Source organism: Pseudorasbora parva, chromosome 14 (assembly GCF_024679245.1).
Source record: "Pseudorasbora parva isolate DD20220531a chromosome 14, ASM2467924v1, whole genome shotgun sequence".
In the NCBI taxonomy this organism is placed as follows: Eukaryota; Metazoa; Chordata; class Actinopteri; order Cypriniformes; family Gobionidae; genus Pseudorasbora; species Pseudorasbora parva.
In genome coordinates this window covers 8,939,765-8,957,475 of record NC_090185.1, presented here as the reverse complement: position 1 = coordinate 8,957,475, position 17,711 = coordinate 8,939,765, and the positions used below count along the sequence as shown (strand labels likewise).

General features: G+C 39.8%; 1 protein-coding gene across 1 annotated transcript in view; it reads left to right on the top strand.

The window, feature by feature from the left end:
* Positions 1-17,711, top strand: part of LOC137039703 (carcinoembryonic antigen-related cell adhesion molecule 1-like) — a 79,896-nt gene that overhangs the window by 4,849 nt on the left and 57,336 nt on the right. The window contains exon 2 of the mRNA XM_067414976.1: positions 5,034-5,068. Within this exon, the coding sequence (XP_067271077.1) occupies positions 5,034-5,068 (35 nt within the window). The remainder of the gene's footprint in view (positions 1-5,033; positions 5,069-17,711) is intronic.

Genomic DNA, 17,711 nt, shown 5'->3' with positions numbered 1-17,711 from the left:
GAGGAGGATTGCTTGAGGCTGCTATGCTATATGATTAATTCTCTTTTCCTCTTCCTTGGTGACTCTGATACATATCCCGCAACTGGCCACTAGGGACAGTCTACAGAAGGGAGCAGAATCTCATTGAGCCCCATGTTAAAATGCCCAACTTTACAGCAGAAAAAAACATGTTTACAGCCTGGTACAAATTGAGGTTTTGGCTTATAAGGCTAATTTTGATCTTCATGACAACTGTGAGGGGGGTGATTTTTTTAAAATTTTTTATAACTCATTCATTTACGTTATATAAAGCCTTAAAGTTCTGCATAATTAAGGGCGTGGTTACAGGTGGATAGCCATTTATCCGCCGTCTATAGTCATTGCGTCACCTCAGCTCCTCGCACATCTCGCCTTTTTGGCCATTTTCTGTTATCCGGGAGTGACACGCGATGACTCGCTCGCAAGATGGCAACGCCCAGCTCGACTCTACTTTAAGCTTCAGAACGGCTTATCGGAATCCTATGGGTGACGTCACGGACACTACGTCCATATTTTTTTTTAAAGCTAAAAAAACAAGCTAAAAAACACATAACTAAGTTTTTATGAGCTGTCGACCCCAAAAAAACTAGCGTTTAAAGGGGGGGTGAAACACTCAGTTTCAGTCAATCTCATGTCAATCTTGAGTACCTATAGAGTAGTATTGCATCCTTCATATCTCCGAAAAGTCTTTAGTTTTATCATATTTATAAAAGAAATATAGGCTGTACCGAGTCTTTCCGGAAAAAACCGAGCGCCTGGAGGCGTATCGTGTGGGCGGAGCTAAAGAATGACAAGCGCGCAAAGCGGTGACGTCCTCAAGCGGAGAAACCACAGCTAATACAGATAATGATCCAGAATCAAATCTGAGGGAGAAATAAATTGAACAGGAGAAACGGCAACATCAGGACGTCCGTCTCTGTGGTATGTAAGTTACTGTATTTAATGGCCTCTCCACATTTCTGTGTGTTTACTCGCAGTGTATGAGGACATGATTCGGTTTATGGACTATTGTATGCGACTAGACCTTAGAAGTAGCAAGCATACTGTAACGTTATACACAGAACAACAATGGAGTCCGTTAGCGCATTTGAATGACGAAGCACGCGATCGTGTCGTTTACTGATGTTTACTCATGCGACGGTAGCCAATAGCAGAGACATTTGAAGCAGTTTAAGTTAACTCACCGTCGAAGCTTTATCGCTGGGACCGCTCCGTCAGAAACACACTTCTTTGGTATGATTTGGTAAACTCCTGACAGCAGTGGCGTGTAAATCCACTTTAAGACGCAACTGAAACGATGTTGTCAAGCTTCCCGTCATTTCTGCGTTCAAATCGGTTCAAATGCAGCGCTGCCTTCCCGGAATGCTGTGCTGAAGAGTTGAAGTCGCTCGACGTCACCCATAGGAATAAAGTGGAGCGCGGCGCCGTTCACGGACGACTGGATCTGCACCTGAGAGACTGTTTACAGCGTGCTCTAGTCACGCGCGCGCGCACCCTACCGGGAGAAGAGCCCGTACGGCCCATACAAGGACCTTCCGCTCTTATTAACGTCAAATAGACCCATACTCGAAAAAAAACTCGCCGAAACTTGTGAGAAACCGGAAGGAGTATTTTTGACACAGAAATACTCCATCAAACGTCCAACATTAGTTTTTGAAACTTTGTCTATGTTTAGTATGGGATTCCAAGTCTTTAACAGTGTAAAAAGCTCAGTATGCATGAAACAGCATTTCACCCCCCCTTTAAGGACAAAAGTGGATACAGGCAATAAGACGTGAAGTTTCAGACGGAAGAATGGGTCAATTTTGGGATCCTGACCCGCAGTATGTCAGTATGCATACGTGTGCAGTAAACATTTAGTCAAATATCCAAATGTCAGTTTTATATATTATGTTTTCTGTCGCTAATTACTTTCCCCTCCAGTGGGCGTAGTTCTCAGTGTAATATAAAATGTGCCTGTATCCACTTTTGTGTCCTTAAACGTACGTTTTTTGGGTTAACAGCTTATAAAAACTTCTGGGTTTTTGTTCTGGGTTTTTTAGTTTGTTTTCTGTACACATTGTCACATATCAGCTTTTAGACATTGTTAGTTTTTTAGTAATAATTCAGAAATGACAAGGAGGCCGCTTCCCAAAATAGAAAGTCAATGGAGACGGTTGGTTTGTTTCCCCCAACCCGGTGGGCGTGGCTTTCAGATTATGACACGTGTCGCTCTGTCTCTATGAGGTCAATTAGAAGCACTCACTTCCTGACGGCTGAGTGAACTGCGCAGGCTCAGACTGAGCTTGACGACGTAGATGTGACGTGAGCCTCCTGTCTGACAGCTGTGAGTCTTCTAGTAGATGTGGAAAGTGAAAGCTGAATCACGTTGTTTAAATATTTTCTCCCGTTGCTTTTGGCTCACTATGGGCTTCTCCCCATTCTTCCCCCTTGACTTTATCAGACTTAATGTCTCCACGTCCCCCCGACTGTCTCACAGACAGTAAAAGATTGCCTGCGAGCGTCTCCTCAGGTCTATACGGTAATTTCTCAACTGTGCGACAGAGTCGCGTTGGTTATGACGCAATAATTAGCCTATTTTTACAAAAACAGCTTCTACGGGGCGATAGTGTAAGATACAAGGTAATGGAGCCTTTTATGCATTGTCGTGTTTCTTTAGAAATAAACAATGGACAAATGGAGTCTTTAAACGCCTCAGATGTAAAGTTATTCACTGTCAAAGTGACTCAAAAATGAATGGGAGTCAATGGGATGCTAACAGCAGGTGATGGCTTGGTTAGCAATGGCAGCCCCTAGGGGTGGAACGCTTTCCGAGCGCTAGATTACCCCCTTGCCTACAAAGGCCGTCTCGTTTAATTCTGACAGAGGACACTTCGTATACTGCATCCTACACAGGACGTGTCCTCCGGAGGACGCAGCCTTCGAAATTTAACGAAATGAGACACAGCTATTGGTTTACAATACAACAAATCTTATTGGTTAAAGTTTTTTTTTAAACAAATCTTATTGGCGTAGATGCTTCAAGCATGCACATTCCTTAATGTACGATTTTTTTTATTCAAATTACAGAGACAATTACTTGACTCATTTTTCCTTCCACTCAACAGCAAGTATGATCAGAATATATTAACATTTGAACTGTTTTATATGTACAGCGAATCTAGGATAATTTAAGCATCACATTTATGAAAAGATGATTTATTCATCAATAATTACTGAATACTATTTATCAGTAATACAACTACACAGTTTAGAGCATCATCTATATACAATATTGATCATACATTAAGACTAGCGCATACGCATTATAAATGAACCCAGAGATCGGTATGCATGATGTCGCCATAATGATCCACCATCTAGTACGTATTGGATCTGATCCAGCTACGTCAACATGCTACAGGCTGCAGCGAGAGGTGTCTCGATTAGACTGACCAAATATGATGTTCTGGCTAAATCTCAATGAGGAGTTCATCACAGTGTAAAACATGGCCTTTCCTGTTGCCCACAGGTGGCGCTAAGACTGTCACAGAATATTGGCGAATTTGGCAAGTAGTGTTCAGGCCTGGGGGCCTGTTCTTCGTACGTCGCTAACTCAATTAGCTGGATTTGATTGTTGATGATTTGGCTTGATCTCGGATTGTTTGGTTCTTCGAAGCTCATCCTGAACTTGTTGTCATAGCAACAGGTCCGTTAGATTTAACCAGCTCGGGTTTATTTCATGTAAACAGGATTAGATTGCATCTTGAGGTGATATTTAAAATCTGTCGCAGCCACTGCTACTCTATAACAAGAGTTCATTACTGAACCAGGGGCAATAATCATTTAAAATAATAAATATAAAAGTTTATTTGAAAATAGTTTAATGTTGTGTAAAATTTGTGTTTTAATACTATAGACACAGTCACTTGATTGAGAGATTTATTTGTGATGTATGGTTTACACACATTGTGCAGTTAATCTTTGTCGTGCATAATCTGAGTGATGACGGATATTATGGGATGGCTTGATGCAGCTCAAGAGATGCAGATCATTTGATCTTGACTGTTAAGAAACTTTAATTAATATTGTCACATAACAAATTTGCTTCAAATTGAATTAAAAATGAAATTACAACATTCAAATAAAAATGTAAATTGTGTACAAATATTATAAAATCGTGAATATAAATAATTGGGAATCATGTTCATCAAAACAGTGCACTTTTAATTGATCTAACTGTTATGTTGGTTTGGTTGTTTCCTTATAAAGGTCCAGAAATTAGTGTTTTTTTTTTTCTTTGACAAGTTTTTTGCCAGGTGGCTTTTTTTAATGATATGATGTCATTGCGTTGTCTTGACGCCAGCCAATCGCTGCATTGCTGATCGTGGTTTCGAGTCTCGATGCATCTGCCCTCTTCAGGGAACACAGGCACGAGCAGTGATCTCAGATAACTTAATCCAGATATTTCAATCCAATCCGCAAATTCATTTGAAGAACCAAATTATCCAGAGATCAGTTATCAGGATTAAAAGATCTGGGATCTGTCAAATCATCTCGGATGTATTAAGCGAGGTACGAAGAACGGCCGGCCCCCAGGACTCTAATAAAACTCTAATTTTTTCCAGTCTATGAATAAAACACATGAACTTTGGGGCAGATCGGAAATTGTATGTCTGAGTTTCAACAACTTCCTGTTTAATGGCGAAGCAATGAAATTTGACTGGCTGCCATGGACACACCCTTCAGGGAAACTCAAAGTGTTAAAGTTGGTTAAAGTGATTGACAGTGTACATGTTCTGCAAGAGTCATGAGAACAACTGTATTGGATGGTGTTCATCAGGTTGCAAGAGATCCTCCCTGAGACTGTTTGTCTGATGAGTGAATGTGTAAATATTGTTCTTCTGCTGTTATACATTATGAATCCAGACACATTTCTCCACAATCTCTATGATCTGTAGAAAAAGATTTTCACTGCGCTTTGCTGTTGTGTGTTTTTTGTTTGGTTTATGATTGACTGTTCATCTCTTCTCCAGGTTCATCAGGTGTTGGTGCAGATGAAGTGTCAGTGAAAGAGGGAGATTCAGTCACTCTACACACTGGTGGTCAAACAAACCAACAAGAGAAGATCAGATGGTATTATAATGGCAATCTCATCGCTCAAATCAAAGGAGATCAGAGTAAAGTCTGCACAGATGTTCAGTGTAATGAAGATGACGTTACTGAGAGATTCAGAGACAGACTGGAGCTGGATAATCAGACTGGATCTCTGACCATCACACACACCACAACTGAAGACTCTGGACAATATACAGTGAAGATCATCACCAGCAGCAGCGATAGTGCAAAGATCTTCAGTGTTTCTGTTCATGGTGAGTCATTAGGTGTTTAAAAGTCTTGTACATAAAAATCACAGCATTGTGTTTGTTTTAGTTATATATGTATCTACATACATACAGTACAGGCCAAAAATTTGGACACATTACTATTTGTAATGTTTTTGAAAGAAATTTCTTCTGCTCATCAAGTCTGCATTTATTTGATCAAAAATACAGAATTATTTTTTAATATAGTGATATTTTATTACAATTTAAAATATTTGGTTTTCAATTTATTATCCTTTAAAAGATCATTTATTTCTGTGATGCAAAGCTGAATTTTCAGCATCGTTCCTCCAGTCTTCAGTGATCATGATCCTTCAGAAATCATTCTCATATGAGGATTCATTATGAGTGTTGGAAACAGTTCTGCTGATTAGTATATTTGATGAATAAAAGGTTCGAAAGATCTGCATTTATTTAAAATAAAAACATATTTTCAAATAATATAAATCTCCTTTACTATCAATTTTTATAAATTTAACACATCCTTGCTGAATAAAACTATTTATTTATTTAAAAAAAAAAAACAACTGACTGACTGACCCCAAATTACTGACCAGTAGTCTATATTGTTGTTACAAAAAATATATATTTTAAAAACACTTGCTTTTTTACTTTTTTTATTTTTTTACTTTTTATTAATCAAAGTATTATAAAAAAGTATCACAGGTTATGAAAAAATATTAAGCAGCAGAACTGATTCCAACTTTAATAATGAATCCTCATATGAGAATGATTTCTGAAGGATCATAATCACTGAAGACTGGAGGAATGATTCTGAAAATTCAGCTTTGCATCACAGAAATAAATGATCATTTAAAGGATAATAAATTGAAAACCAAATATTTTAAATTGTAATATATCACAATATTCCATTTTTTCTTTATTTTTGATCAAATAAATGCAGGCTTGATGAACAGAAGAAACTTCTTTCAAAAACATTACAAATAGTAATGTGTTGAAACTGTGTTAAAACTTTAGGTGTGTGTGTGTGTGTGTGTGTGTGTGTGTGTGAGAGAGAGTGTGTGAGTGTGAGAGTGTGTGAGAGAGAGTGTGTGAGTGTGTGAGTGTGAGAGTGTGTGAGAGAGAGTGTGTGAGTGTGAGAAAGTTTAGGCCAGAGGAGAACTGACACCCCGACTGAGTCTGGTTTCTCCCAAGGTTTATTTTTCTCCATCTTGCCCTGATGGAGTTTTGGTTCCTTGCCACTGTCGCCTTTGTATTTAAATATACAAATAAAATAAATTAATTAGGTTTTATTTAATTCTATAAACTATAATACTGATCTGCCAACATTGTAGCTATATGATAAATTAAAATAAGCTGATAACATCACTGTTTTCTCCAGTACGACTGTACAGCCAAATCTAATTTTGTCGCAATATTATCCTGTTTGACACTGTGAAGCTGTTTTGACACAATCGTCATTGTAAAAGCGCTATATAAATAAAGCTGATTGATTGATAAGAGATGTTTATTTTTTATGTACCTATATATTAGTTCACATACAGTATAAATCATTTGACTCATAATGTATTGACGAACACAGAAGCGCAGAGGATGAAGCAAAACAAAACACTGGTTGTGAATTATAATTCTAAAACGAGAATTGTTAAAGAGAAACTAGGTAGGAGTTCGAGGTTGTTGTTTGAAGCATGAGGTGTATACTCTCACCTAACTTACACTACACTACATCCTTTTGACATGTGTCAGGTCTGAGTTCACTCTTCTGAACTAGACTTGCATACAGTCGTTACTGGAAGTCAGTGATTTATAGTTTATAAATTATAAATATTAATATTTTCTTCACATAAAGTCATATAGGGTTAAAATAACCCTTTAAATACATTTATAAAATGGATAGTTCAGGTCCTTGATTATGATTGGCTGAGCCACTATCAAAACCTAAATCACACGTGACAATTGGCATAATTCTAGCCCATTTAACTATCATGCGATCAGGATGGGACAGGCAACGTACAACACCAGATGACACCACAGTGAATGGTGCACAGTGGTTTAGAAGTAGGAATACTGTATCATCACATCTTTTATTCTTTGTGCTCAGACTGTGATTTCTGCAACATATAGAACACAAGTAAAGTAAGTAAAACTAGTTAAAAAAGTTTGTCAAGACTAACTTTAAGTTGGTTTGAGAAAGCTGGACCAGAAAGTTTGAAAACGTTTCCTAAAAAGCTTAAAGTTGTTTGAAGTTTAAAGTAGTTTATAAATGAAAGTTTGACAGTTTTGAAGTAAATACTGATATATCAGATAAAACCGTCAGACGGACAGGTAGGTTACTAGAGTATTCAGTACTAGATTTACCACGGTCTAGTATGATTAACCATAGAGATGGTTGGATGGATAGATATTATTGTTATTAATACATTTGATTTATAAAGCACTTTACATTTTAAAGAAAATATTTAAGTGCTACAAACAAAGGGAAGAAAACATAAAATAAAGCAGTGAGAGCAAATAAGAATTTTAAAGTTAAAATCAACACAAAAATGTAAACGCAAAGCGATTTAAACATTGAAAACCTCTTTAAACAAGTGTGTTTTTAGTCCGGTTTTAAAATCATCGGTGGTTTTAAAACATAAGCGTGGAGCAGCAGCACAGAAGGCTCTGTCCTCAGTGGTGTGGGTCTTAAATCATGGAGCCGATGAGTGTTTATAGGTAGGTACTGGTAGATGGATAGATAGGAAAGGATGGATAGATGGATAGATGGATAGATGGATAGATAGATAGATAGATAGATAGATAGATAGATAGATAGATAGATAGATAGATAGATAGATTCAAAATATTAGATCGAATAGAAGGTGAGTGAGTCTTATTGGTCTACAAATGGTGCATAGAATGGCAGCTAATGGAGTCTCCAACTGGTTCAGTTTTGTCAAAATTGACAAATTGACTCATTTGAAAAGTCTGTCTGAGAAAATCAATGGGATTTTGTGATCATATTTTGTGATCATATTTTTTAGAAAACCGTAAGTTGGATTAGTTAGGAAAGGTCTTTCAACCCGAGTCAGAACAGTCCGAAGGTCTGAGCCAAGTTTGGAGTTTGTTGAGTTAAAGCAGCACTGGGTAACTTTTGCTCTCGGGGTTCCCCTACAGTTGGGAAAAAATAATGTCCTCAACTACTGTCGTAAGCTCAGTCATCCCACATCAGGGGATGCCATCGCGCGTGCATTTGTTGACATGACAACCCTGATAGCCCTGAACTAGTGATGAGCAGGTCGTCTCATAACCCGCGGACCCCGTATGTCTATTTAATGGTTGCGAGTGCGGGGGCGGGTTGTAAAAATATATACAGTGGTGCGGGGCGGGCCAAATTACTTCATAAAAGCGTCCCCGCGGGTTGGTGCAGCACTAACAGTTCCCCTGAACACTGCAGGAGGAGTTCACATGCAGGTGTTCTTCTGGCGGCGCGTATGAAACGTCTTCATCCCAGGTAATGTTACAGTCAGTGGCATGTTTCAGCATGTCATATGAATATCATTTCATGGGTTTTATTTTTTTCAAATGCCAAATAATCACGATGCTCACGTTTACAAGCCAGCGTCATTATAGTATTGTTAGTCTATTGGTTACCGTTTTCCAGAATCTATATGATACTTCAGTTCAATGTTTGAGTGGTAGGTAATCACCATAACAAGCAGGACAGCATCGGTCGGGCACGCCTCCTTCAGCTCACGCCGACGAGCAAACGTTCCAAACATTCAACCTATTGTAAGTCGATTTATCATCACAAGAGTCTTGAAAATATATTATGAAGGTTGAAAAGTTACCTAGTGCTGCTTTAAAGCTGGTTGAGGAGTGAGATTTTAGTGGCATTAGTCATCTTTTTAATATTTGTAACTGGTATTCATTATGAATGTGAGTAAGAATCTAGTACTTAGTATTGTGATTGAACAGATGGGGGTAAAATATGAATGTGTGTGTAAATGTTGTTTTCTAAAATGTGTATGATCTGAAGAAAAACATGTTCACAGCACTTTTTGTAATTTCTTTTTTCTTTTTCAGGTGTCTTCAGTGTTAGTCCCAATGGAGAGTCAGCGTCAGTGATGGAGGGAGATTCAGTCACTCTACACACTGGTGTTCAAACAAACCAACAAGACAAAATAAGATGGTATTATAAGGACACTCGCATCGCTCAAATCAACGGAGAACAGAGTAAAGTCTGTGCAGATGTTCAGTGTAATGAAGGTACTGAGAGATTCAGAGACAGACTGAAGCTGGATCATCAGACTGGATCTCTGACCATCACACACACCACAACTGAAGACTCTGGAGAATATCAGCTTCAGATCAGCAGCGACAGTGAAACGATCTTCAGTGTTTCTGTTCGGGGTGAGTCATGATGTTTAAAAGCAAGTCTTGTACATTTAATCCCACCATTAATGGGTTTAGTGATATATATATATTTTTTTGTTTTGTTTTTTTTTGGGCAAAAATATTTCTTCAAAAATGCATTTACTGTTAGAGTGGAATTTATATATTTAAATATACATTTAGTTTAGTATGACTTTTCCATTGGTTAGTTTTGAGTTGTAATAGTAAAGATATATATGGGGCGGCAGTGGCTCAGTGGTTCATGTAGATTGTCTACAAACCGGAAGGTTGGTGGTTCAATCCCCAGTTCCACCTGACCAAGTGTCGAAGTGTCCATGAGCAAGACACCTAACCCCAGCTGCTCCCGACGAGCTGGATGGCGCCTTACATGGTTGACACCGCCGTCGGTGTATGAATGGGTGAATGTGAGGCAAAATGTAAAGCGCTTTGGATAAAAGCGCTATATAAATGCAGTCCATTTACCATTTACCATATAATTTCCTTTTATTTCCTGACCTCCTTTTATTATCATTTGTTTGAATGCATAGTGTTAAAAGCACTAAATGTTGCTTTACAAACTGAAGGTAAAGAAAGCATGTTTTATTGTTTTCATATCCACTGTTCTCGTTAATATTTCCCCCAAAACAGAAATCCTCCATCATCTGTTGGTTTGTGTTTCAGGTGTTTCTTCTGCTGATCGAGAAGAAGTGAAGAGAAAGTCAGTGAAGGAGGGAGAATCTGTCACTTTAGATCCTGCTGTGATGAAAAACACAAATTATTTGAAGAAGTGGTATTTTACTGAGGTTCTCATCGCTGAAATCACTGGAGATCAGAGTCAGATCTGTGCAGATGATCAGTGTAAAGAGAGATTCAGAGAAAGACTGAAGCTGGATCATCAGACTGGAGCTCTGACCATCACACACACCAGAACTGAAGACTCTGGAGAATATAAACTACAGATCACCTACAGCCGAATCAGCATCATCAAGAGCTTCAGTGTTTCTGTCACTGGTGAGTGTCATTAAAACTTACATACTCTGCAAGACATTTGTTTGTTTTCTCGAGGTGGCAAGAAAAAGAACAAAGTTCGTTCTGGCAGTACATCACATACTTTCAGAGAAAAGCAGGTGCCGATCATCTGAGTTTCTCGGCATTAGCCACGGCCACTTTAAATGTCTGACCAATCACACAATAGTTCTCGGGACACCCACAAGAAAAAAGTTCTGCTCAGGCGACGTGTTGAGAACAAGCTGCGAGAACTCCCAAACCAGACCAGGGCTGCGAGAACATGACGTCATTTTGTTCTTGCAGCCCTGGGAGCGAAGACTTTTTTCTCTGTTCTTGAGGGGTATGTTGTAGCCTTTATGCTGTGTTCACACCGCACGCGGATAACGCAAATAAATCGCGCTATTCGAAGATATACGCGTGAACAATTTGAATACATTCGCTTCATCATACCTGCAAACTTGTCGCTTTTCGGCGACAATCGCCGTTTTCTTGGTGAATTGGGTCATTTACGTGAATCGTGTAGAACCGAAGAGTTTTTTTTTTTTGTCGGCTGGGGTGGGGGGTGGGGGGTCTACAGTAGACTAGACATGCGAAACACTATTGGATAATTCTTATAACTAACATTTCTCTGGGCCAATTGGAATCTCAGCTCACTTGCGTCAGAATCTTGAAGCACACAGCGTCAACTGAGCTCGCCATTGAATGAGATGTCTGGTTACCTGCGCGAGGGCGGGCAAGTTAACAGGGACGCTAAAGAGAGCTTCCTCTACCTCGATTGCGGGCTTCTTGAGGTCACAATCAATACATGAATACATGATAAATAAATCAAGATTTAAATTCAGAGACAAAAAATAATCTATGCATAACCTGTCATTTTATTCGTATCTAAATATGAGGGCGCTCTCACAGAAAGTCCAAAAGCGGATTTGTAGAAACTTTGTCACTGGAGCTGCAGCTGAAGGAAAACAAGCGTTATGAGTGATGAAACGTGACGACGACAATCAAACGATTGCGACAATATATATGCTTTATGTGTGTTTTTCAAGCCATCTCAATGTAGGCTATTTATTGACTATAAAGTAGGCCTATATCATATGAATAATGCAGTGCTAACTGACAGCTTTTGAAATGTTTATCTTCTGCTCACCAAAGCTGCATTTATTTAATCAAAAATACAGTTAAAACAGTAATATTGTGAAATACCATTACAAATGAAAGCAGCCTTTTTCTAGCTATGTGGATATAGTAAAGTGTGATTTATTCCTGTGATCAAAGCTGAATTTATCATCATTACTCCACTCTTCAGTGGCACATGATCCTTCACTAATCATTCTCATATGAGGATTTCATAATCAAGAAACTTATGATATACCCCCACGCCACTGTCACCTTTTTTACTCTGAGGAGTTTGCAGGTCTGTTTATTCGCGCGTGACATTCACTACACAACGGACGCGAATTCGCGTCATGGGAGGGGGTTCTGCCGGGCAGCGGCAGTCGGCTGAAGGACTATCCGAGTTAAGGCTGCTCTCACCGGGGTTGATGAGCGCTGAGCTCCGGTGATCGCCTAGCTCTCACACCTCCGAAAACACCAGATCAAATTTTCAAATAGGAGCTCTCTTAATAAATAAATCACATATTTGAGCTTTAAACATCTACATTCTCGCCTGAAAAACTATTAAAACTACATTTTGTGACACAATACAGTAGTATTTTTAAATTACTCTGGCCTCGGGGTTCCCCTATGGGGCTCCCATCCATCACTTCAGCACGTGACAGCAGTAAGCAGGCTCCTCATTGGTTAACGCGGCGCGAATATCCGCCAAAGTTCAGATTTTTCAACTTGAGCGATTTGTGTTTCGCGCGATTCACGCGTTCAAAACGCTCAATTCGCGTGATCATTGCCGCGTCATTCGCGCGAATCTTGCCGCAGAATGCCTATTCGCGTCTCTGCATTGACTTAACATGTAAATCACTCGTGCGAATCGCGTCATTCGCGTGCGGTGTGAACGCAGCATTAAGGTCCTTTCACACCGGACGCGTAACGAAAAAGCGCAACGAATAAGCGAATATTTCGCATTAAAACCAGTCACATCAGCCGCGACACGAATTTGCGACGTTTCAGAGCTCCAACATTCCAAAACATTCGCTGCGACCGCTGAGAAAACACGGGCACTTCATCATTCGGTGAAGATGAGCTTTTCATTTTATTTAAAGGACCGAGAGGAAGGTTTTGGGTGCAGCCAGTCTTGCAGAACAGAGTCTAAAGGGGAGGATGCTAATCTTGAACAGGAGCTAAAACTTTATCATGGCCAATTCAGCACTTACTTTCTAAAGTCTGTGGGACAATTTGAGGATCACCTCCAGAGACGGCAGTGCATTTGTCGAGACAAACCGCGCCCTTTAGGGAATCAACAGATCCCAGCAGATGTTTCCAGTTCAGTAACATGTAAACATTTCAGTGCCACAGACGTAGCCTAATGATGGCAACACGTTCACTTTCCATAATCGCAGACACAATGTTTAGAAAAAAATCAACTATTTATAAAAGGTAATAACTTATAAGTTATTATACTAACTCATAAGTTAAGTTATTGCAGTCTGTATCATGCAGTGGGCAAACACAGCTGCAGCTGTACAGCTTACAGTTGTAATCTCATGAGAAATGCCATGCCTGGCAAAAGTTAAAGTTGATTGAATAGCTTGTGACATCAACTGGACATTTCGTCACCTTTGTTTCCTTTTATGTGATTGGTTGAAGGCGTTTTTGTCGCCGCTAGAGTAAAAAAAAATCGCCATCGAAACGAAAAAAATAAATGTCATTTTTTCGCCTCAGCACATAAAATTGTCATTCAGAGCATTTTCCCTTCAGCAATTTTAGAAAAGTTTAAAATACTTAAATCCTCCCAGTAAATGTTTTCATTGTGGATCATCTCCACATGCACATCAAAGCGACAGACAAATGTTACATTGATAATGTATAAAGGATTTGATCAATTGTAAAAAATGTAGAAAGGTGTAAATCAGTCAGAATCCTGCTTTTCTTTCTGATAAGTGCAGGCGCGGTCATTTGTCATTTTAATGTGTGCATTCTGGTGTCATTTTCTTCCAGTTATTTTTAGCTGTACAAAACTGCTTGATATTGCAAACTGGTATTTCTTACCATATTATTTTAAGGCAGTGCCTATTTTCACTGAGTGTAAACAGAGTCTAGTTGCTATTTACACCGTGGTAACAGCAACTAGATTAAATTTACACTCAGTGAAATCAACATATTTTCTTAGCGATAGGTGATATTTACACTAAGTGGAAATAGTAATATATTCTATTTACACCATATAGCAGTTCTTAGCCCTATACATAGTAATTACATGTAATTTAGACTTTATTTTGACATACTATTTGCACCTCAGTATTGTTGTAACAGGAAATAATAATACCAAAGTGCAAATTATTATTATTATTATTATTATCAAATGGATGAAGTCTTAAAGGAATACTAAAAGCTAGAGGTCGACCGATAGTTTTACCGATAGCTAGGTTGGACCTCGCTTGCCGATAACCGATTAATCGACCGATAGTTTTTAAAAAGATACTAGATTAAAATATAATAATAATAATACAGAAAATAACAGGTAAAAAAGCAGTGCTGAACTTTATTACAAGAAATTTTAAAAAGTTCTGAACCCCGAAAATGTGTTAAATGTCAATATTAAAATGAGTTCTAAAGGAAAAAAAATTCTACAGAAAATAACTAAAACATTAAAATATTACAAATAAATGTTTCTTAAGCTATAACCTAGAAACATGTATGTAAATGTCAGGTAACAGACTGCAAATCCCATTTGTTAACAATAAAGTATTTATTTAGCTAACTTACATGAACTAAATGCATTATGTAATGTACATTTTACAGCATGTATTAATATTCGAGCAATACAATTCTACCTTAATCATTCATGGTAGTTCATAGTGCATAAAAAAGGTTAACAGACAAAACTAACAATGAATAATACTTCTACAGCATTTATTAACCTTACTTAATGTTACAAATTGAATATTATTGTATTATATTAAGTGTTATCATTTCATATAAATCCAAACAGTTCGCTTTTTTAGAACACAAAACGTTTTTTTATCAAAATAACATGTATTGACATCTAATGCGTTTATATTTCTGTTGAATGCATGATACAGTTTCTCACATCAAAAAAAGTTTCTCAGTTACATCGTTTTAAATGCTTGAGGTAACTGTTGCTGCTAATATTAGCGTCCTGTCAGCCTCGACGACAAAGTACATATACTGCTGTTCTTCCCCTGCTAAAGCATCTAGTCAACAAATCAATTACTTTATAATGATTTGGCAACATGTACTGAAGTGTTCTGTATTCATACCGTTTCTCTGTCGGTGTTTTAAACGCATCAGATGTGTCAGCGCGCTCTGTGCAGCGTGTGCTGTGAAACGCGCAGCCTCATGTGTCCTCACTTGTAAATGTAAACAGTGATAGTGTTTTATTTGGCCTCTAGAGGCCGCTTTCGCGCTATATAATGCCAGCAGGCCCTTCTCAGAGCTCTCTACTGTGTAATGCCAGCAGGCCCTTCTCAGAGCTCTCGACTGTGTAATGCCAGCAGACCCTTCTCAGAGCTCTCTACTGTGTAATGCCAGCAGGCCCTTCTCAGAGCTCTCTACTGTGTAATGCCAGCAGACCCTTCTCAGAGCTCTCTACTGTGTAATGCCAGCAGACCCTTCTCAGAGCTCTCTACTGTGTAATGCCAGCAGACCCTTCTCAGAGCTCTCTACTGTGTAATGCCAGCAGGCCCTTCTCAGAGCTCTCTACTGTGTAATGCCAGCAGACCCTTCTCAGAGCTCTCTACTGTGTAATGCCAGCAGACCCTTCTCAGAGCTCTCTACTGTGTAATGCCAGCAGACCCTTCTCAGAGCTCTCTACTGTGTAATGCCAGCAGACCCTTCTCAGAGCTCTCTACTGTGTAATGCCAGCAGACCCTTCTCAGAGCTCTCTACTGTGTAATGCCAGCAGACCCTTCTCAGAGCTCTCTACTGTGTAATGCCAGCAGACCCTTCTCAGAGCTCTCTACTGTGTAATGCCAGCAGACCCTTCTCAGAGCTCTCTACTGTGTAATGCCAGCAGACCCTTCTCAGAGCTCTCTACTGTGTAATGCCAGCAGACCCTTCTCAGAGCTCTCTACTGTGTAATGCCAGCAGACCCTTCTCAGAGCTCTCTACTGTGTAATGCCAGCAGACCCTTCTCAGAGCTCTCTACTGTGTAATGCCAGCAGACCCTTCTCAGAGCTCTCGACTGTGTAATGCCAGCAGGCCCTTCTCAGAGCTCTCTACTGTGTAATGCCAGCAGGCCCTTCTCAGAGCTCTCTACTGTGTAATGCCAGCAGACCCTTCTCAGAGCTCTCTACTGTGTAATGCCAGCAGGCCCTTCTCAGAGCTCTCTACTGTGTAATGCCAGCAGACCCTTCTCAGAGCTCTCTACTGTGTAATGCCAGCAGACCCTTCTCAGAGCTCTCTACTGTGTAATGCCAGCAGACCCTTCTCAGAGCTCTCTACTGTGTAATGCCAGCAGACCCTTCTCAGAGCTCTCTACTGTGTAATGCCAGCAGGCCCTTCTCAGAGCTCTCTACTGTGTAATGCCAGCAGACCCTTCTCAGAGCTCTCTACTGTGTAATGCCAGCAGACCCTTCTCAGAGCTCTCTACTGTGTAATGCCAGCAGGCCCTTCTCAGAGCTCTCTACTGTGTAATGCCAGCAGACCCTTCTCAGAGCTCTCTACTGTGTAATGCCAGCAGGCCCTTCTCAGAGCTCTCTACTGTGTAATGCCAGCAGACCCTTCTCAGAGCTCTCTACTGTGTAATGCCAGCAGACCCTTCTCAGAGCTCTCTACTGTGTAATGCCAGCAGACCCTTCTCAGAGCTCTCTACTGTGTAATGCCAGCAGGCCCTTCTCAGAGCTCTCGTAGGCTACTGTGTAATGACAGCAGCCTTCTCAGCCGCTCCCGTAACGGACGCAAATCGGAAAAACTATCGGTATTGATGTTTGCTGATAACCGATTGTTCCACCAATCAGCTATTGGTGCTGATTAATCGGCAAATCCGATGAATCGGTCAACCTCTACTAAAAGCCCTCTCTACACCTATCCCTAACCCTACCTAACAAATGCTTTTATGGCACTTCATTTGCACATTTGGAACATTTTCTTCCTTTTTAAAAAAAAATAAATTCCTTTCCGATGTGATATGGGATGAGAAAAGATTGATCGCGACAAAACGGTGATCTATTAGCCATTGGCGTTACTGATTTCACTGAAGACGTTGAACTATGGGTGTTTTTTTAAAGGGATACTCCACCGCTTTTTCATATTAAATTGTTATTCCCTAATCTAAAATGAGTTGATCTTGTCTGAGTGTGTGCTCTTAATCTCTGACGCGCGGTGACGATCTGATAGCATTTAGCTTTGCCCACTAAGCCCAGTTCATTCACTATGGTACCAAACAGAGATCAAGTTAGAAGCAACCAAACACCTCCATGTAGGGATGGGGCCGATCCGATCCAGTACCGGTATTGGGACCGATACCAGCGTAATTCATGTATCGGATTTTCCTGATCCAACCAGCGGAGAAATCCGATATCCATGAGCCATGTCTGCGCTTTAACGTTGTCTGCTGAAATGACTCCTGCCTGCTTGTCTGTTGGCTGGCTGCAAACTATGGAATTGATTTCCTGAACGGAGGCGCAGCTCAATGAGACACAGAGTTATGAGACAAGCCCCTGCTCAGGAAATCCATTCCGCAGTTTGCAGCCAGATAGCACGATAGCATTGAGCAGCATTGTGGCTAGCCATACACTGCAGAGCAAGACTATGTTTGCAAAACCGTAATTCAGAGAGGTGGAAGCTCCCTCGCGTCATACACACCGAACGCAATCAAACATTCAAAAAAGCAGAAAAGTTCAGACAAGACTAGGT